The 26,256-nt window shown below is 39.8% G+C and overlaps 1 protein-coding gene across 1 annotated transcript in view; it reads right to left on the bottom strand.

The window, feature by feature from the left end:
• Positions 1-5,745: 5,745 nt before the first annotated feature.
• The window catches only part of STAC (SH3 and cysteine rich domain), a 74,008-nt gene continuing 53,497 nt past the window's right edge, over positions 5,746-26,256 (bottom strand). The window contains exons 6-11 of the mRNA XM_032710668.1: positions 26,088-26,169; positions 21,841-21,905; positions 20,846-20,934; positions 17,192-17,243; positions 16,929-17,066; positions 5,746-8,798 (exon numbers count right to left, since the gene is read on the bottom strand). Of these exons, the coding sequence (XP_032566559.1) occupies positions 8,700-8,798; positions 16,929-17,066; positions 17,192-17,243; positions 20,846-20,934; positions 21,841-21,905; positions 26,088-26,169 (525 nt within the window). The 3' untranslated portion in view covers positions 5,746-8,699. The remainder of the gene's footprint in view (positions 8,799-16,928; positions 17,067-17,191; positions 17,244-20,845; positions 20,935-21,840; positions 21,906-26,087; positions 26,170-26,256) is intronic.

Here is a 26,256-nt window from a genome sequence, read left to right as displayed (position 1 = left end):
CTGAGACCTAGCTTACAAACAAGACATCATTATGTCTTCATGAAGTGTGTTGTAGTTACAGGGATGCCCCACCTGCCACCTGTTATTTGCACAAAACCCATATAAGTGTTCAGGATACAGAAATTGTCCCAGTTAACACTGCATGCAGGTTTGCATGTCCCATCACACTCCTGGTACTCAGATGGAGGGTCAGAACAGGTTCTTTGTGGTGTCTCTGGGCTCTTCAAAGGACAGTGCCTTGCAAGCAATCTGGAAGATAGCAATGGTCTTGGTGCTACAGTCTTCAGGAAGAAATCTGTTTCTTCCAGTCTGGGCATGTGGGAGCTTTTGCTCTTCTAAGGAAATGTAGGAAATGCCTCAATGTCCAATGAACATTTATGTACAGGAATTAAACTGATTTTCTGTTCCTTCCATAAAGCACCTGTGAGTTAGTTTCAGAATGTTAGTAAAGCAGATTTGCCTGCCATTTGTACTAATAATCTGTATTACATAACTTCTAGAAGTCACAGGACTGTTCACACCTCTACAGGAAAACTACAGCAGTTTAAAAGCTACATGTATAAGATGAAGTTTAAGAGTAAGCTATTATTTTTGTCTTGAATTATTTGTGTGTATTTACTATTTTATTTACATGATAAAATGCTGCAAACTGTATTCCGACGGATTAGTGGGATGGGGGAGATCTCCAGGCCTTAGGCTGCTAGCCCATTACCTGCGAGGTGAATGCTCTTCCCCCCTGCCCCCCGGCACGTGGCCCTGCGACCCCGCAAGGAGCACACAGACCACCAGGGAGGGACGGACGAAAGAGGAAGTTTATTGTGGGGTAGGGGTTTATAAGGCTTTCAGGAGGGTCAAAAGGGGACCAGTCACAAGTTCAGGGTCACATAGAAAAAACCATCAGGTAAAGGGTCAACAGCCAATAGGAAGGGATTAACAAGGGACCAATGAGAAACACCTCAGGACACCTTCCCAGGACACTGTATGGGAGACAATAGCTTCACAGGGGGTGTCGGGAGGAGGGAGACAGTGACTCTGCAGAAAGGTAAAAGCCATTTTAAAACCTGTTTAAACCACCTTAAAACCTTCGGTTTCTATAACATTTGAACCGTTTTCATTTTCTTCACTAGTCCATCTCTGACAGGACTTCTTCCATCCTGTATATGACAAATCCATTGCCACACTGTATAAATAAAAAAAAAAATCTATATGCTCCAATGGGCTTTTCTAAACTGTCCCATCACAGTATTAGCTATCATTGTAGCTCCATTTCCATTAGAGTAATTACTTTGTCCATGGTAAAGCAAGAAACTGAACATATGGAATCTGGGTACTATTTTTATGGGGTAACCATAGTGGTCTGAGCTTCTTCCCTGTGCAGCTGATACCTCATTCCTGGAAGAAGTGAACTTCAAATGGCTTAGTCAATTAAGCCAATGTGGATAGCTGTATTTCAGTAATACATATCACATGTACTGTCAGCTTAGTCTCCCCTGTGCCTACTAAAGAAGGATGATGTACTTTAGCCCTGCCTGCAAGCAGAGAAGAGTGGCAAGTAACTTTGCTGTGGTTGATTAGGAGCCTTATCACACTCAATCCCACTAATCAAATAATTCAGCTTCCCAGTACCAATCTGGGGCTAGTGACTTCTGGTTAAGTGGTCTACTAAGGATTTTTAAAAAAATACATGACCTTATGCTTTCTTGCAGCAGGATGAATTGCAAACCTGATGATTGTGCTGTCCACCTTTGGCTCTGACAGAGGTGTGGGTACACCAATGGGGCTGGATGCTGTCCAGCTGGAGATCAGGGTTTTTACATTGAAGTCATTCCACAAAAATGCTGATGAAGACCTTTGCCCTCCCTCTCTTCCTTCTGCTTGGGTGTTGGCGTCCATGGCATGACCAAGGGTGTCTGCAGGGAACTGCTGTTTACCAGGGAACACTGTCAACATTAAAAAAGTCCAGCAACAACATCCTGCAGGGGGGAATTTCTGACTGTACCTTGGATAATATATACAGGAAGCATTGCCTATGGCAGGAGGAGAAAAGCCGGGGGGGGGAGACCTTTGTAAGGCTGAGCATAAAGATACACGACAACAGCTGATTAGGATGTGGAGTGAAAGAGAAAGCAGGTGAGATTTGCATTCACTTGGTATTTCTTGAGCCAAAACATGGAGACATGGGGTTATGAATAATGTGAGTGGGCTAGAGCCAAAAGTTGTTCTCCCATGTTTAATATGATTCATGTAATACTATGGCCTTAGATACACAGACTTCTTCCAAAGGCTTGAAATAAAGTAGTTTTCCCCTTCCATCCTTGATCATGTGGGAATGGACCCTCTCTATCCCCAGTGCTGGTAGGGATGTGGCTCACAGCAGCCTCATATACCTTTGAAAGAGGTTTTTCTGAGCAGTACATAGATGTTCATGTGGGAAGGCTGCTGAGCCAGGGTCAGTGCCAGCCTTGCCTTTTTTGGGGCAACTGCTTGACAGCAAACATTTAACAGAGTAACTGCATTGGATGGGCCTGGAAGGTTTTTCCTGGCAGGACAGAGCGTGGGACTCAGTGAGTGTAAAACAAGGATAGCTGGTGAGAAAGGTGCTGCAGCCTGCCTAATCAGAGAAGGACCAGGAGCAAAGGAGGCACAAAAAACCACCACTTTTCACAGTGCTGTTTGTAATGCCATAGGGGTGTGCAGGACACCAGACTCATCTCCAAGGTTTTGGGGACTGCTGCTGACACACTGGCTGCTTTGTTCAGCTGCCGTTTGCTTGGGATTATTTTGGTTATTTTCTTCTACCAGTCACAAGGGTAAGCAGTTGCCAGCCAGCAACCAAAGCGATATGACTCCTGGAATGAAGAGCATCTGGAAAGGGGCTCTGCTGGCATAGGGTTGGCAGTCTGGGAAGACCCCAGAGGTCTGCTTTGCAACTGTGCCCATGCACCTGCAGTGCTGCCTTCGGAAGAGAGCATGGTGTTGGACCTGCTGCCATGGCCACCCAGACTGGCCTTGCCAAGGACAGAGGGCTACATGGAACAGACAGCACACATTAAATGGTTTGCTTCAGTGCCACAGCACACTGCTTCTTTTAAGCAGTGAATTTTACCTACTGCTATCTGTCATTTTTTACTGTTTGTGATGTAAAGCTGAAACAAGTCTCATGGTCTTTCAGTTTTGTGTTGTCAGTCCCTGATCCTGTCAGCTGGCAAACCACTGGTAGCATAGTAATTACTCAGATGTTGATTTACTTCCTTAAATTGAAGGTGAATTTATGTGTCTCTCTCATGGTGTGCATGTGGAACTGACTAGCATTTTTTAAAGCCCCTAGGCTTCTTCTCTTTCAGGTCTTTCAGGATAAGCTGTTGTTTATTTTCCATATCTCATTATTGTGAGGCACCCAGGTCAAAGCCGTATGATTTACATGATGTTCTGACAATGCTTTCAGGCTGCCACTTTGTATGTGGCATGCCGTCCTATCTTTGCCTGATGAGTGACGTGCATTTCAGAGCAGTGAGCATTTTGACTGTGCTCAATGTATTGCATTATCTCCAGTTCAACTGCTTTGACTCTGGCTTTATATGTTATATGCATTGTCTAACATCTTTGTTTGCGAAGCCTAGCCATGATGATGTCTAACACAGATAAAACTTCTAGACTACTTTGTCCATTTAGTCTCCTCTCTTAGTACATATTGGGCATCAATTACAACCGTAACTAGGTCATGAGCACAATAAGATAAGATGTGCTCTTGCAGTTGGGTGGATGTTGATGAATGTGAGATATACCTACATATTTGCATATGTTTATGTGTTGCTTGTATATACATGAATAAAATAAGAAATTAATTTAAGCTTATTTGATTGAACAAATGACATTAATTTAGGTAAGTGCTTCATAGAGCTCCTTGAGCCACTTGGGAGTTGGACACACATGCTGACCTGCAGCAGTTCCACTACAGCTTTTCTAGGCCTCTTTTTTACATACCCTGCCAAGTGTTCATTCTCCAGGCACATAACAGGTTTCTATATAAAGAATGGTTTTAAAAATAACTCTTGTGTACTTCTTAGATCCAGATGCTCTTTTTAGCCATGGAAAACTCAACATTGTGATGACATATATTCCCACTGGGAGAAATATTTATTCTCCTTGCTTTACAAAATGTAGCGTGCAAAATCTGGATGATAATTTGGGACTACATTTATTACGAAATGTCTCAAATATGAAATTAAACACTAGTGTTGGTCTGATCCTATTTGTAGTAAAGCAAAATACAGAAGGAATATGCATGGGAATATCATTCACACTCCTCCCTCCTTATATTTCAAATGTTCTACTTAGGAAGCCACGCCTACCCACCAACCAGTAAAGAAAATGCTATAGAAAGAAAAATAGAAAAAAATGCACCTCTTTTCTCATTTCTAATAATAACCATAACCAGTAATTTCACAGATAGTGTAAAAAGTGCAGGATACATATATATATATATGTTACACCAACATATCCAGATATTAGGGCTAGGAATTCTTCTGCCGTAATACAGATGTTGTGTGTGTGAAGGTCTACATCTGTCCCAGCTATCCAACACTACCATGGTTGTTGATGGGTAGAAACAGGCATTGTGAGGCACAATCTAGCTTCTGCAAAAGCAGAAGACTTCAGTCAGTCAGATGAACCATAGTACTGAAGTGCCTGTTACTCTCTTTTCTAGGGAAAGGAGAAAGCAAATTAATTTACTCGTTTAATTGTAGACATTTGCAGTTAGATCAGACAAATTACATCATAGGTTTTTGGGAGAACAGTAACATTGACTAGCCTTTTGCAGGATAATGACCTCTAGTCCCTGTGGCAGTCAAGGATGCTTTTTACTGTGTATTTAAATGGGATAAGATTGATATGCCATATTGCATTTATTCAGCATCCTTTATGGAAAGATGTAATTTAAGTGCTCAATAAATCAGACTTGTCTGCACATATTTAAACTAAATGAGCTGGGTTCATTTTCCAAAGATATCTGTCTAGTTCCATTTTAGACAACTTACATGGTCTCCAGTGTCTTCTTTAGAAGGTCACAGCTCTTCTAAATCTCTCATGTCACTGTCTGCTGACCTGGTGCAGGTTTCTCTGATGGCACTGAGTGCTATATTTAGTCAATTGAATCTCAACAAATAATTAGAAAAAAAGGCCTGTAAGCAATTCTAAACATATACAATGTTTGTGGGAATAAGTGTGTTAGTTCCCCTGGGGCAGTGAATCCACAGATGACTGTGTGTTGCACTTCAGCACCCATCTCCAGAAGAAGTCACTGAGTCAAAATGGACAAGTGTAGAAAAAGATGATGGTAAACTGGGATGCTGTGTTATTTACCATTGGGAGGATATCATGATTCATGCAGCTTGTACTCAACTTACGTTGAACAACTGCTCTTAGCACTTATGGAAACATTCTGCAGCCAGTTTTATGCTGTGATGAGAGGCTGAATGGCTGAAAAGACATTCCGATCTCTCATAAACAAATGTTCAGGATGCCCGGCAACTAAACTTCACTCTGAGTCTACACATGCTACATACACCACAAAAGAACTACTTTAGAAATGCTTTACTAATCACGGCAAATGCAAGTGCTGTAGATTTTAAATGGAATGCTCAGTAACACCTGTGGCTGATGGGTTTAGGGACTGTTCTTGAAGGTGGATACCTGAAAATTTATGTAATCTGATACAACGAATACAAGAAACATACACGTCTATTCTCCTTTCAACCATCACATAGTCTTTATTAAGCAGAATATTAAATTAAATATGAACAGCATTTATCTCCTAAAATTCAAATTTCTGAGCATATGTCAGATAAAGTCCATTCCATCTTCTGTCTGATTTTTAACTGCTTGCTAAAGCAATATCTATTGCAACTGCATATGATAAGAAAAAAAAAGATCAGATACTTTTCTGGACTCAGAGTAAGGCATCCAAAATAAATTTGAGTAAAATGACCTTAATTCAACAAAGTATTTCAGCTTCAAGCATGCAAGTAGACAATGAATCACATGCTTAAAGTAAGACTCATGTATGGTATGTGCTTCTTGCTAAATTAGGTATAAATTGCATCTACATATCAAATGGCAGCAAAAGCCCAGGAAAAACACAAAACAAAGGAAAAACCCCAACCAAGCAAACAAAAAATCAGAAAAAAAACCACCTCCACAAATTAAAGATAACCATGAAAGCTTTGGTTCAGAAGCAATAGTTTCTCAGATGTAATGTAGTCCACATAAGGCTTGTTTTGTTTTTACTCAGTCACTTTATTATTTATTGCTCAGTATCAAAAGGAATCAAATTGACACTGATTAAAGGCCATTGTGATTTGTAAATATTATTCATATAATTCTTTGAATAGTATGATGCACATTGTAGGGATAAATCAAAGTCGTAGAAGACCAAAATAGGAGGGAATCACAGTATGATGCAATCATGTAAACAATAGCACATATGTACAGATTAATACAGGTTTCCTTTTGTCCACTTGACAGACCTGATCAAAAGTAGCAAATATTGTAATTGTTACAAACACTTGAATTTTTCCTTTGAAAGGGTGAATATAAAAGAAAATCTTATAAATCAGAGTGGATTAATGTGTCTCTACTGCTTTTTCTCTTGATCTTTACGGCTTATCAGAATCCTCTCCCACTGAGTTTATTGGTTACTTAGGAAAATGAGCTGAGTGAATGTTGTTTGAAATGAAAAAATATTGCTAATATTCCCACAGAAGATATGGAATCAGATACTTTTGATCAGCCAGTAGGTTGTTAATAATCAGTATGGACCGCTTGCATTACAAAGGGCCACGTTTCCCCAGTCAGCAGCCTTGCAACTTCCTCCTCTACAATTAAATGGTACATAGGAGCTGCAAAATATATCTGTGAAAGGCTGAAGACTAAACTGCTCTGTGAAATTCTGACCAAGTGTAGAGTTGTCCTGGATTTCATGAGGCTTAGAGCAAGATCAGCTATTCAAATAGGGGCAACTCAGCCACTGAGACCTGGGCTGTGCAGCACAGATTCAAACTGCCTCAATGTATGGGAGTAGGACTAGTAACTTCTTTTTTAGAAATAGTGTCAATTTTGCAAAAGCCTATACTAGCCTGGCTTACAGTATCAGGATTTAGGACGTCAATTTGGGATTAATCACAGAAAAGACAGGCATTCAGTTTCAAGCTAGTCAAAGGCGGCATGAATTCAACAGGGAGCTTTAGGATAGGACTTAATCTCTACATCATAATACATGCTAAGCTACTTAAGTGTATTTGGTGCAATTACATCCAATTAAGTAGTTGGAAATTAGGTTCCCTGTCTTCAAACATCATAGGACCCCTGCTCTACAACAGGATTGGCACCGACTGACTTGTGGAATTCAGCCAAGACCCACAGGTCCCACAGACTGCTATCCAGGTACCAAAAGGTTCACGTGCCCAAAACCTGTTTCAGGATGGAGGTTTATATGGACAAAACAGAGATGTCTGCACAGTCTCATTAGGATGGAGAAGACTCATGGGATGGTCACAGTGGTTTATGCCAAGGAGAAATTCATGTCAGTCTGTTTACTGATGAATCTGCAAACCTTCTATTTAGCAAATAAAGAGGACAGCTTTAGTGTGTGAACACAACTAAGATACTCAGTGCCTTTCTGTCACAAGTTCCACGTTTTGATAATTACAGACTTCACTCCTGTGTGCAACCTGTCCTTTTACTAGCACTTTCAGTCTTCCAGGGGTTAGTTAAGTGTTTTATTTTTTATAAATAGAATTAATATATAAAATCTTTTTAAGTGCAATAAACTCAGAAAAATATAAAATGTTTCAAGCCTGTGGCTCTCTCCCAGCATTTTACTCACTTCACCAGATGAAGGAAACACAGAGGGATGCTTCCAAGCAGGTTTGTGAATTGGAGGACTGGCTATTTTTGTGAGCTATGAGAGCAGCCACCACACCCAACATAAGCTGAGAGCTTTTGTTCATATACAGAGAAAACAAAGGACACACAGATTCGCTACTCTTTCATATAGGAAGATTGCACAGAAAGAGAAAATTGCCAACTTCCAGGGCACAGTGCATTTCTTGAACTGACATTCACATGGTGTCTCCAAACTGATTGGTTCCGAGACTGAATACCAGGACTAAACGCTTAAACTCATTAATTGATACTGGGGACAAAACTGTAGAACTACAGCCACACTTTACTACAAGCATTGGACTGTAGTACGAGGACAGTTTGAATGGTACTTCCCCCCCCTCCCAAAAATACACACTTCAAACAAGAAAGCAGTCCAAAAATTTTCTAAGACACAAGAACAGGACACAAGTTTAGTCCTTCAGAACAAGCTGTCTGTCTCCATCAGGGTTGTAGCAGCCACCTTTCACCAGAAATCAGCCCGGGCTTTTTTTTTTTTCGTTACCTTACTTCTGTTAGTATCCAAGAGCCTCTCATTTCCGTGGTGGTTTCTGACTATATTTTCTTTCAAACATTCAACTTTTCTATTTCTTAGTGTTGCTGTGGCAGTCTAATGTCTTTGTCTTCTTGTTGTTGCAGTTTTCTCACTATTTCCCTGAACATCTGCAAGACAGCCCAGCTGGGTTGACACAGTGTGAGATGAGGCAGACAGGCATTGCCAACAAAGGGCTCCTACTGCAGTGAGTAGGCTGCTGAAATCAGATGTTTTCTAAGACATCTATGGGGACAAAGCCTTTCTTCTTCCCGCTGTATACTTTGATAAAGCCATCCTGTTCCTTTTCAGAAGTCACACAAATCTGAATACAAAGAAAGTATGAAAATATTAAACTCTTTGCTGTGATCAAAGAGACAAATTATTCCAGGGTATTTATCAGGTAGGTTAGACATCCTGCTAGTTATTCTATAAGCAGAACAATCCCTTTTGGACTCTGCTTTGATAAGAATCTCAGACTTATATATTTAGAGAGTTAACTTTCTCCCATCTCCCTGAAGTGCACATATATATCAGAGACATTAGTATCATTAAGAACTTGTGGTTGATAAAAGATTTTGAAACTTGAATTATGATTTCAGCCTACTGTAATACTTCTGCTTTACTTGTCTATGTATGACAGGAATGGGTGATGGGAGAGGAATTGGTGGTGAAAAGTAATCATGATGCCAAGGTGGGTCACTTGTAGCAGCTGACTTGAATGCAAACATATTCTCCTTTTGCAAGTTTAAGAAGCCCAGGTACTTCTCAGATGAGCAGTGGATAATGTTACTTATTCAGGCCTTGCACTTACAGATACCTGTTCTGGATACCAAAATGTGTGACCCAAATCCTGTGATCGTGTTTGTATGACACTCACTCCAAACAGAGGTAGTTGTTGTGAAATCATATGGTCTTTCCAATAGCACAAATATTACACTGTGGTAAAGGTTTTCATTTTCTGAAGGCATTTCCACTGTAATGCCCTTCCTGAGACATCTGGTAATGGTCAAGCCATTTGAAAACCTACTGGCACAGGTACTTTAAACTGGGGACTTGAACACAGTGCCACACAAAATAAAGAGTTGTTTTCAAACATCTGTGCCAAATAACTATATATTTCCTATTAGTCAAACAAGGTTAAAATATAATTAGAAAACCAATGGTCCTGTTGAGACCACTCAACTCAATGATTTCTCATGATGTCAGTGTCAGCTCTCTATCTGGATGAGCACTCATCTCTGTCTGGTAAGTATTTACAGTGTTTATTTAGAATAATTCAGAGCGCATGAAATTAACAAAAATAGCTCTGAAATGTTCCTGGGTAAATCCATTTCATCATGACTGCTATGGGTGACACCTAAATACCTCGTCTGAACTCTGGGCCAGGTTGTCCTGTTGTTACCTACGTAAAATTTATTAACAACACTGATGCTGCCAGAGAGAAATGAAAGGTCATAAGAAGGAGGTGAAGCTGCTTCATATTTGCCACCTCCAGTATTTGGAAATAGTGAAGTGCATCTCTGTACCTGCAAACAAAATTTTGGAAAATAAATGGACTCATTAATTTTCTTACTTAATCTACCTACTCAACACTAGCTGAATTAGGTCCCTGGGGCAGAATGACTGAGCACACCAACAGGGCTGACATACAATTAAAAAAATAGTGTATTGTTGTTTGGGCTAAATCACATGGAAAGCGTGGGAGAGGTATAGAACTGATGCTGTTTAGTTTAGGTTCTGTTTCAAAACAGCAAAGCTTATTTATGTCATGAATCTCCAGCATAGCATCTGCTTCCCTTGCAGTCACATTGCCATTCAAAGCAGAGGTGTAAAGCACATGAACACAAAAAGGAGTTTCTGATTACTGCTATGTATTGTTCTCTGTCTCTGAGAAAGACTATGAAAACTGCAACGATGAGAGAAAAAGCTGGTAAAGAAGCACAAGACTAAGGATGGTCAAGTATGGCAGACTATCCAAGTGTGGGAAAGAGCATTAGTTGAAAGATTCCCCTCTCAGCTGATCCCTACTGCTGTGAGCTTTTGCAACTTCTCCATGACTAGATCTGAATGGTAAAAAGAAATACCTCACTCCATCACTGTTCTTTTCTCCTAATTGAAGATGACTGAAAGACATCTAGCTTTTTGCTAGAATCCCCAAAATAATCACATCTCCAGAAGGTCTACAGTGCTCACTAACCATGCTGCATTTTTTTGTTTAACCTCTTGTGCTGTGCAGAACATATTGCAAGGACAGAGTGCTGGTCTTTTCAAACACTGATTTTCTTTATTTTTGTATTTTTGGAGTGAAAAATTATGGCAGATTCATTCTTTTTCCAGTGGTTTTTATTCTTTTCTTTTTTTTTTTTTTCATTCTTTTTTTCCCCTTGTTCTGCTTCTGGTTCGAGAGCTCCTTGATATCAGTGAGAGTGTTCTGCTACAGCAATAACTTTAAATCTTCACTGGGCATGCGGAGTACAATGCCTTTCTGTAAGAACTTCTCTCACTCTACATACTAATACATAGGTCTGAATTCTCCCAAATTCCAGCTGAAATTCTCTCACACTAAGATACTAACCTCTGTATGTGCCAGACCCCAGATGGCAGAGTTTTTTCCCACTGCTTTCCAAGGAAGGGGAAGTTTCAGGGGTAGAGTGAGTTTGGACACAATATGCCGCACTGTCATAATCCTGTGCAGCTCAGGAGGTCTCCTGGGCCTGTGACAGCTGCTCTAAATTCTGGACCTGCTCTAAATTCTACAGTTTCGGAAAAGAGTGAACACAACACCATCTTTGACCACTTTTGCTCTCATCCTCTTTTATGAATGCTGCCAAGGATTTCACCCTCAAGTTGTAGACTGGGGATCTGGCTCTTGACTTTCTTACATGGGTAACGTAACCCCAGATAAGTGCCTGGTAGTACCCAGAGTTTTGGATTCCACCTGACGAAACAGCTGTTGTTGAGGATTAGCCCTGATGACAGATGGCAAAAATTATGGTTGTGAAGGCACAAGGTACCACAGCTGCTGTCAGGTGATCATGGTTTTCTGCATAAAATTGGAAACTGCTTAAGATGGCACCTACTCAGGCTGACATGTTTTGGGGGGAAGGCTGCTAGCCTGACAAGAAAAGTGAGCCAGAGCAACTGTTCTCCAGTGAATTTGGTAGGAAAACAAATGGAGACAAACTGTTGCACTCTGGCTCAAGAGATTAGTAGTGGAATAAACCACAGAGTAAGAAACCAGAGCTCGGCCTATTTCTCACTCAGTAAGTGATCTTTGGAACTATTTGAAAGTGGGATCTAATATTATAAAGTCACTTCCCCATTCTTTCATCTCATTTTGCTTAAAAACTACCTAAAACACTCAAAACAAACCAAACAACTGTTCAGATCATGACTGTTGTCTGAACTTTTCAACATCTGTCCTGAGAATTTTTTATCAGTCAGCCTGAGTAGGTGGGGCATATGAACAATTAAGAAATGATTCTTTAAGTTGCATGGTCATTAATACTTTCTTGTTCTTTTAAAGCCTGTGTTTTGAATTTGAGCTCAAGTGGCCAGTTCTTTTTGTCTGGGGGTAATTTTGAACTTGCCCTAATTTTCTGCAGCTGTCTTCTCTTCTTTCTTCCATATACTTAAGCTATCTGTCAGCCACAGACTGGTTCTGATGAAGTAGGAACATTATATGAAGTAGGATTACGAGGACAGTACAGTTTCAAGAGCTGTCCTGCAGCCTACAAAAAGTGCCAGGTCAAGACATCTGTAAGTTCAAGTCTTCTCTTTGTAAGAATGACTGCACAGGGACACTGTGAGTTTCTACATCTACTGCTGCCAGTGCACTGAAGTTCTTGTCTATATGAGCTTTGTGGATGGAAATGATAAACAGTTCAGTTTTCATACCCATTCAGTCCTAGTGTAAATGATAATGACAGGTTTTATTAGACTTTAATGACATGTTTCATTAGACTTTGTTTTTAAAGAAGACCGGGACTAAACCAGATGCATAATGGCCTGTGCACTTGTTTTAACTCTTGCAAATTTTGTGTACCACTCAGTATCTCAGAATGAGTGGGAGCACCCATCCCTGCCCAGCAAGACTGATGTCAATGGAAATCATAGATAGCTGGAAAAAGACCCTGTTCCCTTTTAGCCTAGCTTTGAAGTGCAGCAGTTACAGCTGGGGAGCACACAGAGAACTGCAACATCACTTTCGGTACCAAGTTTAAGTAAATTAATCCTAATGCATAAGTCACTGTGATGAAACTAATTTTCAGAGGCAGCTGACTCACGCTCTTAGAAGTTCAGCTTCTATTAGAATATCCCAAGAATGTGGGTACATAAAGTACCTGCTAGTAAATGAGGTGAAAAGCCAGGTAGCAAGAAAGCATCCAGACTTTTTCCCCGGGTCTCTAGACCCTGCCTGGAATTCTGCCTTGTTAAACCTAGTCTTGTGGGTATGTTTAAGCCAATTCCCAGGCTCTCCTTGTGGCTGCCTCATATCTGCACATAGCTGCTAATATAAAAGTGCCTAAAAGCACTCTTTCTGAAATTCCTGTGTTGAGGTGGTGGGGTAGGAGGGAAGTTTACCCCCTGAACTGCAGTGCCAAGGGGACAGCAAGGCTGACAGACCTGGTTTGGAGATTGTAGCCATCATAAGAGTAGTGGCCTGTTTGGTGTCACTGCAGAAACTGGCTGGAACATGCTTTCGCCAGCAGGACTGGTTTACATCAGTGACATTTATGAATATCTATCAGAAAACGGATCTGTTGCACTGACTTTTATGTAAACTCACAGCGCACACCTGGATGAAGCAAAGAGTTTCTGATTCTCTGTCTTGTTGCAAACGTTACAGTTTGGGGTAATTTCTATTGCACAAGATCACTCGTGCAAATTAAAATCAGCTGTGTTATTTAATCACAAAAAGCCCAACTCTAAAGTCATTTGTATTAGTGTGACTGTAGGTGTCAGAGGCAGCCAGAAAAGGGTGTGAGTAGATTTTTTTTAAAGATTATTTCCTTTCTTTAAGTAGGATAAGAGAAGTAAAAGCAGACATTCAAACAGTAGATTATTGTCACTTCATTACAAATAAGGATGACCAAAATGTTAAAAATATTTCAAGAGGTGTTTTTCCAAGTATTGATGATATATTGGATATTGTGTTTGTGAGACAGCTTAAAAGAGTGGAAAGCCACAGAAATTGGCTGGATTTGGTTTCCCTGTTAATAGTCTTGCTTTAATGATGTCAGGAGCTATGTCTACCTCCCTCCCACAGATTACTGATTGAGCCCTGTGGTGTCCAGTCATCATCTGAATTGATTTTAGAACTCACAAATCCATCAGTGAACCCTGAAATCCAAGATATTGGGGTCTCTGAAGCAGTACTTTTTCTCATATTTCATAGTGAAATTTTCAAGGGATCCTTTGTGAAGACTAGCTTGTGCATATTGCTCAAGATAGGTGAGTAAATTGCGGTTTTTCTTCAGTCCTCCACTGAGTATTGGCTTTGCCAGAAAGGCTTGTATGAAGCTGAAATTCAAAATTTTATTTCCAAGGCAGGATACTGCTAAGTGTACCGTACCTCAAACTTTGAAAATATCTCTACTTGCCTAAAATAGCTTTTCTTAAGGTAGTCATGTGGCTTTGTTGATGTGCATATATTGCTTTAGCCTAACAGGAATAGACTGTGTATCTGGGAACATTCATACAAGGTAAAAGGGAATAGAGACCTGCAGTATAAACCATGGATGGTATCAAGCAATATAACAAAAATTCACTTTATTTTCACTGGATAATTTTTTCTGTTTGCATATCCTCCTTGCTTTTGTTGTCAGAATGGCTCTAGACTCTTTTAAACCACATAGAAATTGACTCAATGAATTAACAATAAAATTGGGACAATTTGCCATACTCTAGTTACAAGAATTTATTAGACCACTTAATGAGTTTTTCTAGGTAAAGTGAGACTTGACAGGAATTGGCAGCAACGAATAAATCTCCCCGTCTTGCTAATCTGGAAGAAGTTGGTGCTTTGCGTATAGTAGATATATTGCATTCATAGGACTCTGGACTCTGCCCAGAGTCAGGTAAAATAGATGATGACATCCCGTAGAAATTCCCAATAGAACAAAAATGAACAAAAAAAATTCTTCCAAAGTTTTCTCACAAGTCCCATTCAGATGACTTTTTTTTTATACCTTCTCCTATTGCACTTTTATCTCTGCTTCACATGGAGAAATAAAAGACAGAAAATAAGAGAAATGACTGAAGAAAGAAGAAAGGAAATTTGACTTTGGAAATATAAAATAAATTTTTAAAGTAAAAAAATCCCAGTAACAATTAAAAATGTTTTTCACAAAAAGAGTTTTTCCACAGTGAAGGCAGAATTGCTCTGTTAAAAAAAAAAAAAAGACAAAAATCATACACTGTGTTGAGGGGCAGCAGGAAGCAGATGAGTGCCTGTGGCCTCGTTGTGACTATCCTGCCTGGAAATTACTCAAAATGGCCTTCAGGCTACTTAAATGTATCCGTTTTGCATAAGCTGTGTGAGAGTGGAGAGGAATTACTTTGCTGCACTCCTTTCCTCTCATGTCCCTGCATTCATGTGTTTGTGCAGTCTGATCTCTGCCCTATATTTCACAACAGAGTTTCCTCTGAAACCTCTCTCATTTGGAGAGAGCATCTGGCAATATGCACGCTCAACCTCAGAATTTGTTTGGGCTTGCCATAGAGCTGAAAAAGTTTACAACAAATGAGGAGGTAGTAGACAGACAAGATGGATTCATCCCTTTCTTTACCTCCTGCTCTGCCAGAGATGATGAGGCACCCCTGACCTCAAGCTCCCTTGTGAGCCTATTATGAAATAGGGACAGTAGGAAGGTCCTTGTGTTTAGATGAAGCTGTCAGACTTGCTGCTTGGAAACTGTGATTTTGTGACAACTGAAGAAAGAAACTGGGCTCTCACTGCTTGCAGCAGCAGCCACACTAATAGAGATGATCTAGTGTGGCCACTAACGAGAAGGGACAGAGATCTTGACCATTCCCTCATGTTGACATGCCATATTCCAACACTACCATTTCCCTAGGCTTTACCCTTCTGTATTGCTTATTCTAGAGCACAAAGCCTGCAGAAGCTCTTGTTCTGATTTGGTAATATTTGGGGTTTTTTGTCTGTGTACATATATATATATATATATATATATATACATCAAAAGAGATTTTGGGTAAAAAGAGTTTAAGAACTTTCTCTCTTTCTGGCAGCTTCAGGGCTGACCAAAGTACTGTGCATATAGGGGCAGTCAAAATGTGTTCTGGTCATTGCATTGCTGTACCTTCCTTAAAAAGCTGTGTAAATCCAAGGATTGTTAGCACCTGTATGTTTTACTATGCTGCAAGACAGCAGCAGCAAAGATATAAGTTAATCTTATCTACCAGTGGAGCGAAGTTCTGCACGGAAAATCTATGGCCCTGAAGTCCACACTGATTCTGACTCCTACTCTATTAAAATCAGGCAAACAATTACTGATGAGGTGACATCAGTTGCCAAAGGAAAAGAAAGACTCAATCAGGTGGAAGAACCTTAGGCTTCACAAGGTGCAGTGAGAAAAATCTAGCTTTTTATTACATCCAGGTCTCAAAGAACTGGAGCTGTGTGTCACCCTTAGTCAGCCGTCCTCCTATTTACATGAGCTTATGCAACAAACCTGTCCTTTAATGCAGACTTTGGGTCATGGCTTTTGCCTAGTGAACCCACCTGAAGGACACAAAGTAGAAGGAGCAGCTGAAAGTACACCAGGCTGAATGGACCCTGCAAGACCTCACTGTATGTGGTGTAGCTCATAGCAGCACTTATAGTTTAGAATATATTATGGCCTGTAGAGAGGGTATGTAAGTGGTGACACAAAAAATTAATGATTAAATAGAGTTTGCAGCTGGCAAACAAGAGTTAAATTTAAGATTCACTGGTTTGTGTGATGCTGTCTTAATTCTGTTCCTGCTGAAGCCAAAATCATGAACTGTGTTTAGATTTTTAGGTAAGTTTAAGTCTGGGGAGGGAGCCCCTGTCTTTAATTAGATTAGCTCCAATAATGAGGAGAAAAACCGAGCATTTTTTAGGTGCACATGGCCTACCACTAAGACTGTGTGCTCACAGACAGCTCTACCACTAAGAGCTGTCGCTCTGAAGTCAGTAATAGAGTGGATAATATACAAAGTATCATTATGAATGTTTGTGAGACTGAAAATTTAGGCTATGTTAGGTAGGGAGTATGTGTTTGCACAAGGCAAACACTGCTCTTAACTGGTTACTAGACCCGATTGCCATGCAAATAATAACTCTACCAGTAAAACTGCAATGAAAAGAGTCTACCTGTCCTCATCTTGTACAATTTTTCCTCCAGTCATTGGTAAGACTGCTGGATGGTCTAGTTCACTGAGGGTCCAGCACAGGGGATCTTACCTGGTTTTCTTTCAGAGTTATCTGTCCCTGTTCCTTACAGCCAATGAATGTCCTGATACACCTGTAAATCTTCTCATTTTGCTGCACTCTTTGAACAAAGTTAGCAGGAAAAAATCCAGTTCTGTCATCAATTCTCCCCTATGGAGAAAACGTATTAATAGAAGAAGATTGTTAACACTAGCAGCTTTAATGCAAATTCACAATTGAAAAGAAGATATTTTTCCCTTTGGAAAGAAAATAGATATATAATAATTAGCACATACCTTCCACCAGTCTTCATTAGAGTCTTCCAGAAGCGTGATCATGTCCCCTGGCCTGTAATTAGAAGAGGAATAGTAGTTGATTCTTAATTGTCATGTTGAATCAGCTTTCACAATTCCCTTCTAATAGGAAGGTAGTCCTTTAATGGTTATTTTTTCTGATCATTCATTGCAGATAGACTCAATGAGGTGGCAAGGTTTTCTTCAGTCATACATGGTAATGTAGAATAAGAGTCTCTGTATTTTGGGGCTAGATCTGTTTTGAGACAACATCTGTGAACTGGAAGTTTTGCTTCCTGCTTAATAAGAAGCTGTCCCTATTTGTTACAGGCATTATCTTTTTACTTTAAGACATTTGTTGGGACACACTACTTCATCATCTGTGTTTTCAAGCTGTGATTGCAGAAGGAAGGCAGCAGGAATATAGTTCTATTTAGCTGACAAAGGCAATTAGTCAGCAGGGATATAATTCTACCCAAGAATGTCTTTTTTATTTGAATGGGACATATTTACCTTTATATTGTGTGGTGCTGGGTCATAATTGCTAAGTATCAGCATCCAGCTGACTAGTTCCAAAACAGATCTACAAGAATAATTTGACTGGAAATGCTAATAGCAAAATGTGCTGAGCTGACTTTGTGCAGGTAGTTGAACAGTTATTTGACCTCTTTCCCCCCATTGGTGGAACTTCATCATTATTATGTAATTATAATAGCGATGTGTTGTAGAAAGAAAGTGGCAGCTCTTTTCCAAATGGATTAACCTCAGAACGCTCTGTCTGCCTGATAACTTCTTTGATTTTAATAAAATAATGATTGACCCCTAATTATTTAGCCCTCCTTGCATTCCCTCTTAGGCTCACTGTATTGTTGAGGTATCAGCACGAGAGCCTGCAAACACATCTGGAGCATATGATGGGTAACAGGTCCAATTTAACAGGTTATTTCAGAGCATGCGTAGAAAATGTGGATCTGTCCAGGATGCAGCTGGAGGTAGGGTCAGTGGTGGACCTCTTTGATCCGCTTCCCAAGGGGTTAACATTGCTGCTACAACTGGAGAAGTGGGCATTTAGTATTCTAACACCGTGCAATCTGAAACAGAGTTTTTCAACTTTCACCAAAAGGTACTTGAAGATTTTCCTCAAGCCCTCTTCAAGAACCTGTTTCAATGTGTTTGGAACAATTAAATGGTGTTGAGGTGAGAAAGGAAGTTAGAGAAAATGGATAACTTGATATCCCAATGGCAAAATCTTTTTTTTTTCCATGGGAAAGGACATGAATCCTTTATTACAGTTAATATTTAATACAAAATACTCAAAGAGGTTTTAAGGGAACCCATGACTTCCAAGTGAATAGACTGTAACACCACTGGAGCTCTTACACTGCAAGGAAGAACACATTTAAGATTTAGAGAGCCCCATCCACCCAGTACTCTTCAGCCTGGTTGTTAGAAAAATAACCTAGAAAATATAAAGGTATTTGACTGTCAGAGAAAGATGGTAACTGAACTTGAAGTCTCTCCATGTCACTGGTCTGAGCACTGAGATTTTTAGATTACAGACCTACTGATTTTGCTTTCTGTATTTTTTTTTTAGGACAGAGCTAATGTAGATGTCTCTAAACTCCAAAAAAGGATTCAAAATAGAAATCCCAGCTGGACCTATACTACTCTTGCTGCCTAGATTTAGGCTGCTAGTCCCTGAAAGGGGGTAACCTGCTTGGTGCTTACTACTGGTTGAAATCACCCTCAGGTCTCTTCTTTTTCTTCTGTAAATTACAGCCCTGGATAAGTTGTCTGCTCTACCTCAGTGATCTATATTTCAGGAGGTGGCAAGATAGGCTGTCATGTAGGTTCCTTCCAACTATTCTATTCTATTCTATTCTGTTCTATTCTATTCTGTTCTGTTCTGTTCTGTTCTGTTCTGTTCTGTTCTGTTCTGTTCTGTTCTGTTCTGTTCTACAAGTGTATTACTGCAATGTCCCATTATACTTATTCCAGAGCACTGGAAAGCCTTAATGGTTGCTCCTTCTGTTGAGGAAGAAATCAAGGTTCTGGTAAATACTTATTGCTACTGAAATCTGGGCTTCACATCTCCACTGCAGTAATCTGCCACTCATCGCATCCCCTCAGAGCTGGGCTCTCCAGAAATCTGTCCTAACTCTTCTTCCCATCTCAGGTCCTTCCCCTGCTACTTGCCTTTGTTGTGTTAGGGCTGATCAGTACCTGACTGGTTACTGACTTGGGTTCGCAGAATAGTGCTTGTCAGTCTTGACAAGATTGCTATGCCAAATCCACCTCCAGCACCTCAACTATGTTTGACAAATGGAAATTCATGCAATTGAGATGAATCCTGCCTGGCTTAGCAAAACCCAAACAACACTACCAGGTGTTTGGCATTCCTTATGAAAGTGTTAACACATGAATTTCTGAATTTCTGACCGTGGGACAAACCATACTGCTGTAGCTGAGTAACACTAGTCTAAAATCTGGCTGGTGTCTCTAGACATAGCCTGTTAGTCGCAACAGCCTAGGGTGTAGACCACAGGTTCCTTTTTCCCCTAAAATGAGGGACAGGAGAATTTTCAAGGATGATGTGTTTTTTTGATTTCTGTGTCTGGATGAGGTTGGTAGTCCAGTGCAGGGTTCTCTGAGAGGTGTTCAACTTCATGGAAGAAACGCGCAAGCTAGAATACGCTCCTAAAGGAGCAGGATGCAAAGTGGAATCCCTCAAGCAGAATAGCTGTCAAGTTGCACTAAAGGTTACCGTACACTGTGGTTATTTCTTGAAGAGCCAACATTCCTAAACTAACAAGCAGGAAATGCCAGCAAAGCAGAATAATAGAGAAGCTGGTAATTTCTTTCCTGCATCCCACACTTAGTTCTAGAGTGATGAGAAGGCAGAGCTGGGAACAGGAAAAAGGCTTTCAGTGAAGGAGGTGCTGATGAGGGGCATTTGTCTGGAAATTTCCAAAGTTCTCTGGCATGCGCATCATTATTTTGATATAGTGTATGCACTGAAGAGAGCTGACACATTTCATGACAAGATCTCTAGTAAGACCACGCAAAACGTGAGTAGCATGAGCAAACTGATTTCATCAAAAAAAAAAAAAAAGATGTCCTTTCCTTTCAGTGGGCTTGGATTAGATCTTGTAATGCTAGCGGCTGATGCAGAACTGAGAAACAAAGTGCTAAAAATAAAAATAAACAAGGTTATTTTACTAAGCTCAGAATACATCTTTCTTGTGTGAAAACACTGCCGTTCAGCAGCTGGACATCATTCCCTTTTCTCAGACATAACCTGAATACGAGGGAGGATCAAACAGGACTGGTAAAATGTGTCAGCATTAGCATGAGAGCTGATGATGAATTCCTATTTGAAAACTTCTGATTGAAAAACAAAACAACAGAAACCAGAGCATTTTACACCTGAAAGTCATCTTGCTCCTGAGGTGACATCAGTGTTTTAAGTCCTTGCCAAAACAGTTGGTCACCAGTTTTTCTAAATGTGAGAATATCTTTATATCTACAAGTGGATACTTCTATAAAAATGTTTATTAAAAATATCGGAACAAACCCTTCCTTCCCCAAAGTAATATGTAACCATATGACCATGAGTTTTCACGGGTCAAATCAACAAACAAGTATTTTGGGGCTTACCTCATCTCCAAGTCTTCATTTTCTTGTGGTACAAATTTGTACAAGGCAACATAGGTGTTCATTTGTAACGTGCTTTTATAAAATGGTCCCTTCAAGAAAAAAGAGAAAGAGAAAATTTAAATATCTGTTCTGTACAGGAGTTTGATTCACTTTGTTAGACACAGAGGAATCAAGACCTGATCTTACAATAAATTAGCCACAACCATCTCACTCCTTTCACAGCGTGGAGGACTATAGACCAGATACATTGCAGGCCATTAAGGCAGTAAAAATCTTCATTTAGAAATAAGATTATTTGAACCCCAAGATCAAATTCCAGGCTTCCAAAGAACATAAGCAAAAATCTGCACAAGTGGGTCTCTGGGGTGAGATCTTAAAAACGACTCTACCTTTTGCTCTCTGTAGTGTATGACTCTTATGAGCCCAATAGTGTATTATTGGCATTACATAAGGTGTCTATTATACAGTTCTCATTAAGGATGGAGCTAGAATCATACAGTACACAGATCCAAAAGTCAGGGTATGAAAATCACTTCCTTAAAGTGATTTTAATGTGTGAAAGCTTTCTGTGTTGGGCTTTCCACAGAGAAGACAGGCTACTCTTTCTGCTCACTTTTCCCACTGTTAATCTGATGGCAAAAAAAAAAAGTTAGCTAAAATAAACACTAATAATTTTCAAAATCAAATCTGTGGGTTTTATGTTACATCAGTTCTATTGTAGTTACACGGCCTACACGCTGGATCTTTTGTATTCACAATATCAGTTTGCAATAAACAGGAAAACATGAAAGTGACCACAAAGGGTAAACTGAAAAGCCATCCAGTACTGTGTATTGCTTCCAGCTGTGGCCAGTGGCCCAGAAATGGTATAAGAACATGAGAGTAAGGTATCAGTGCCCCATCAGACCTACTCAAAGTCCTCAGACAGCTATAAAACCAAGACTTTTTTATGACTTCCCATTCCCATTGCATTTGCACAAAATTTATGCTCATACCGGGGAATGTATACTTTTTGGTTCTTCTCCGAAGTGTTCTGTGCCATTTTCAGAGTATGTAAACACTGAAATAAAGAAAACACATGACATATTAGGAGTAGTTTCAGACTCTTCACCTCAACAATACCGCCTTGATTTTTTTGATCTCTTTGCTTTCTCCCTTATTTTCTTTGATTCTTTGTGCTCTCCTCTGAACCCTTCTACACTCCTAACAAAACCACGTATCCTGCTGGCATATGACACAATGTCCTCAAGAATTTATAATTGTAACAAACAAACCATTTTGATCAGATGAATATACACAAGTACAGCACCAGGAATAGAAGCTTGGTACTATAAGTGCATTACTATTTAAAGTCCAACAGCCTTTTTCTCACATTGAATACTGCATTTCTATTATCAGATAACCAGTATTTCTATTTAAAAGCACCTACGAAACCTGATGATCATGTATGAGTAGTATTGAGGTAAGTTTGTATGCAAAACCCTTTCTTTCCCCTCTTTGTCCTCTATCTCTAAATGTTTGATCATCTTCTTTGATCCCTCTCTCCAGTAGTCTATGCCTGGGCTTCACTGGATATGCTGCATCTCTCTGATTTTACAGGAGGTACCCGATTTGTTTTCAGATCAGGAAGCGTAAACTGAAACACAGGCCTGTACATGTGAAAATTTTCTTCTAAGTTTCTAAACCAGAATCTCTTAGAATAAGATAATGGTCACAGCACCTAACATACCTCATATCTAATCAGTTACTCTCTATTGTAATTGATTCATGAGCTGTGCTCAGTTATCTCACTAGAAAAACCACAGTGTCTTTATCATATTGACTGAATTCCCCCTTCACATTTCAAGAATTTCCTGATGTTTCTTGCTTCTGCATAAAGTTTGAATATGACTTTACTAGCTGGAGTTTTTAGCATCTAGAACCACGAGTGTCTTCTCCCACCATTTTGTAGTCTCCAACAATTTGGAAAAAATAACCAAAATGGTAATAAGTATCAGGCTAACTGAGCACATTTTCTTTTTGTTTCTCTGTCATACAGTTGCATGCATCCAGGGAAAAGAAGGTCCAAGGGACACCAAGCCACTAAATTCTTCTCCTCTGCTCTTTCACTTGCTCACCCTTTCTTCTATGAACACATATTTCTGTGACTATTCTACACTGTAAGTGACAACCTAACAGAGATTCTGTGAAGAAGCTTTATGAGGGAAATAGTAGGGTTCTTTGATAGTAGAGAGTTGTACTTCAACATTGACAAACAAGACAGTGTTCTTGTAATAGATAGAAGATGGGTAAAATGGCAGCCATAGCATGCCTAAGAAATATTTTGTACCAAGTGACATGCATCCATGAGCACACAGAAGCACATATTCTCTGATAAAATGTAAGACTATGTTGTAATCATAAAGTCCAATGCACGAATATGAAGACAGCATGTGAGCTGATACCTGACACATTTAACCTGAAAATGCCACAAGTTGTGTCCGGGTGGCCTGACTGTAGCTGAGCTGGGTCTCAATATGTTTCTCACCAAGTCCTGTTGCAAAGGCACTCTGACCCTGCAGATTGTCACAAATACTAGAGGAAAACCTTACAGACAAACCTAATTTCCTCTATCTTTAATGTAGGGGTATATGTATGCCTGACGTCTGTATAAAGGGTAGTAAACTGCTTCTGTTACAATTTGGCAGTATTTAAATCCTTCTCAAATTACTGTGCTTTGTTTATCACATCCAAAGGAAAGGGAGTTAGGGAGGCAAATTAAAGGTGTTCTGATGAATACTGAGCTGGGTAACTAGCAGCATTTTGGACTGGGGGAAATTAAATGGAAGTTTTTCAGCATTGTAATTGGATGTAATTGGAGTAATTTCTGCTTAGTGACAGAAAATAAAGCCAAGTTACTTATGGACAGCCTTGTGAACAGTGGAGCTGACCCAGCAGGTGGGGAAGGAGCTGAACTGTGTCATTGTGTTTGTTGAGAAGTGTTCACCAAAACTGGGTTTGCAGGAGGGGCAAATCCTTTGACTCAAGGAGAAAGTGCTCAAATCCCTGTTGATCACAGGCTTGTAAATGTCACCTAAAATACATTTTGGCTTGTGGGGCTTCTGTTACAGATGGCAATTCATGGCAGTGAAAGAGTGTAACTGGCTTAGAGGAGGCTGAAGGGCTAGAAATTAGGTATGCCATCTCACAGTTGTAAACTGGGAAGCTTTGCTTCATAGGATGCATGCCAGGTCCCAAAGGAAAGAATCTCCCCTTGAAGCTGTTGTCATGGGAGTCTACGGGAGTGATTACATGGCCGTATGTATACTGGGTCCTTTCACCCTTCTGCAGGCTGCATCTCTTCTGCTGTTTCCTTTTACCAAAGGGTATCAAATGTACATTTTTCTAAATAATTTGTAGAGGACAGTATTTTAATTGAGGAGGGGAAAAACCCAACCAAAAAAACCCCAACACAGAAAAGCCCGACTGGAATGGACCTGAGTCATCAAGACATTAATGTAGAACTGCCTGATAAAGAGGCAGTGGACAACTGAGAGAAAAGGAGTCATGAATCACCCTGTAACAGCATTTTGAATTTAGTCTGTTAAATTTTTAATCTATGTTTAGCTCATGATCTCTGGATATTAATAAGAGGCACTCAAATCTGAAAGCCATAGAGGCATGTAGTTCATATCTCCACACAACAGAAATCCATCTATTTTCATATTTGTTTACCCTAGCAGCAGCAGACAAAAAAAAGAAAAAAACCAGGGTTTTTTACATTCCGAAAAGGATTTTACCATTTCCATAGCTTGTGCAAACAGTGCAGGCAGTTTATTAAAAATCTACCATGAGGAAATTTTTGGAGTGACTGATGCATAATTTATACCCTGAGCCTCTGAAGGATGGATTGTAAAAAAGGCAGTGCTGATCAAAGGAATCGTTAATGTGCCGCGGAAGTTATTTGGAGGTTTGACACATGCTGAGTTTTTAAACTAATCTCTTTAAGTAAGTTCCTTGAATGCCTTTCAGTGCATTCAGTGAACACAGATCTCAGAGAACAAAAGTTTCTTTGGGTTTCAGAAATGAAACTACTGACTAACAGAGAAATAAAAATTTATCTGAAAACTCAAACAGGGTCAATTTAATCTCAGGTGGGCAAGATTAAACAATGTGATGGAGACTGAATTTTTTTATCTTTAACCAGGTTAGGTCAACTTACAGTTGCAAGAGAGAAAACCTAAAAAATTTCTCAGGAGAATCAGATAACATAGAGGAGGTGTTCACAAAATGAGAGGAAGGAAATAACTGAACACAGTGAGGAGAGGTGATAGGACCAAGAAGGGAGAAAAGGAATAAGAAGGTAGCATAATATGGGAATGGACAGCTGAACCTGGTATTTCACCTACATCAACTGGTAGCCGTACGTAAGTAGCACCAAGGGTGCTATGAAGAAAAAGCTATACTCACTGTGATTTGTTTATGTAGTGCACATCTTGTGAGATTCAGCAAAACAGACTTCAGTTGCTGCTAGAGAAGTTACTCTGATGGTTTGGGCTTGACGTTTTACTTAGCAATAACCCTTTGTGTTTATGACTTCCCTCACCATGACCAAATTCATGAATGGGATTAAAAACACCAACTTCTGGTGGCTGAGATTTCATTACTAAGCTCTCGATTGCTATGATGGTCTTTAAATCCCATCATGCTAAGGTTGTAAAAACATTACTTTTGTACTTCAAGTCAAACAAAGGAATTGGGCCATTAATATTAGTGGGCACACACTATAGTTGTACGGAGAAGTTGCAATTATAATCAAAATTAATCGTGTTGCATATTTTACAACATATGGACATATGGATATTTTATGATTAATTTTCTGTCCCAAAGAGGTTATAGTATACAAAATCATGCAGAAAAATCAAACATATGGAAAAGAAAGAAAATATTGTTTTTGTTCCACTTTGACAATGTGGAACTGAAGCATGTTAAGTGGTTAGTCTATAGTCATGTTCATGAAGGGAAAATAGAAAATAGGGACTGAACCTTGTTCAGTTTCAGCTCTGCACACACCAGATTGAGAAAACTGGGACTTGAATTTCATCTCAATGGCAAAAAGCATTCCCCAAGTACTTGCATCAACTCAGCTCCCGCTTTGAAAACCTGAATGCTGCTAAAACATGGACATGCCACAACCTCCCATCTGAAATAGTTTGTACAAAGGCCTATAAACCAGATGTTGTCCTGGTCTGGTTGCACTCACCACTGTTGCTGCGTTTCCTGCTTATGTCAAGGGTGCCTGCAGAGCTATTGCCTTTCTCCGGAACTTCTACAAGGTCAGCTGTCTGCAGAGACAGAAAGAGCAAATGAGATGGGATGAGCCAGAAAAAGTGACCAATGAAGTGAAATAAAATCACAGCAAGAGTCTTTGG

Source organism: Chiroxiphia lanceolata, chromosome 1 (assembly GCF_009829145.1).
Source record: "Chiroxiphia lanceolata isolate bChiLan1 chromosome 1, bChiLan1.pri, whole genome shotgun sequence".
NCBI classification, from domain to species: Eukaryota; Metazoa; Chordata; class Aves; order Passeriformes; family Pipridae; genus Chiroxiphia; species Chiroxiphia lanceolata.
The sequence above is the reverse complement of the archived record's forward strand: the minus strand, read 5'-3'. Positions and strand labels throughout refer to the sequence as shown.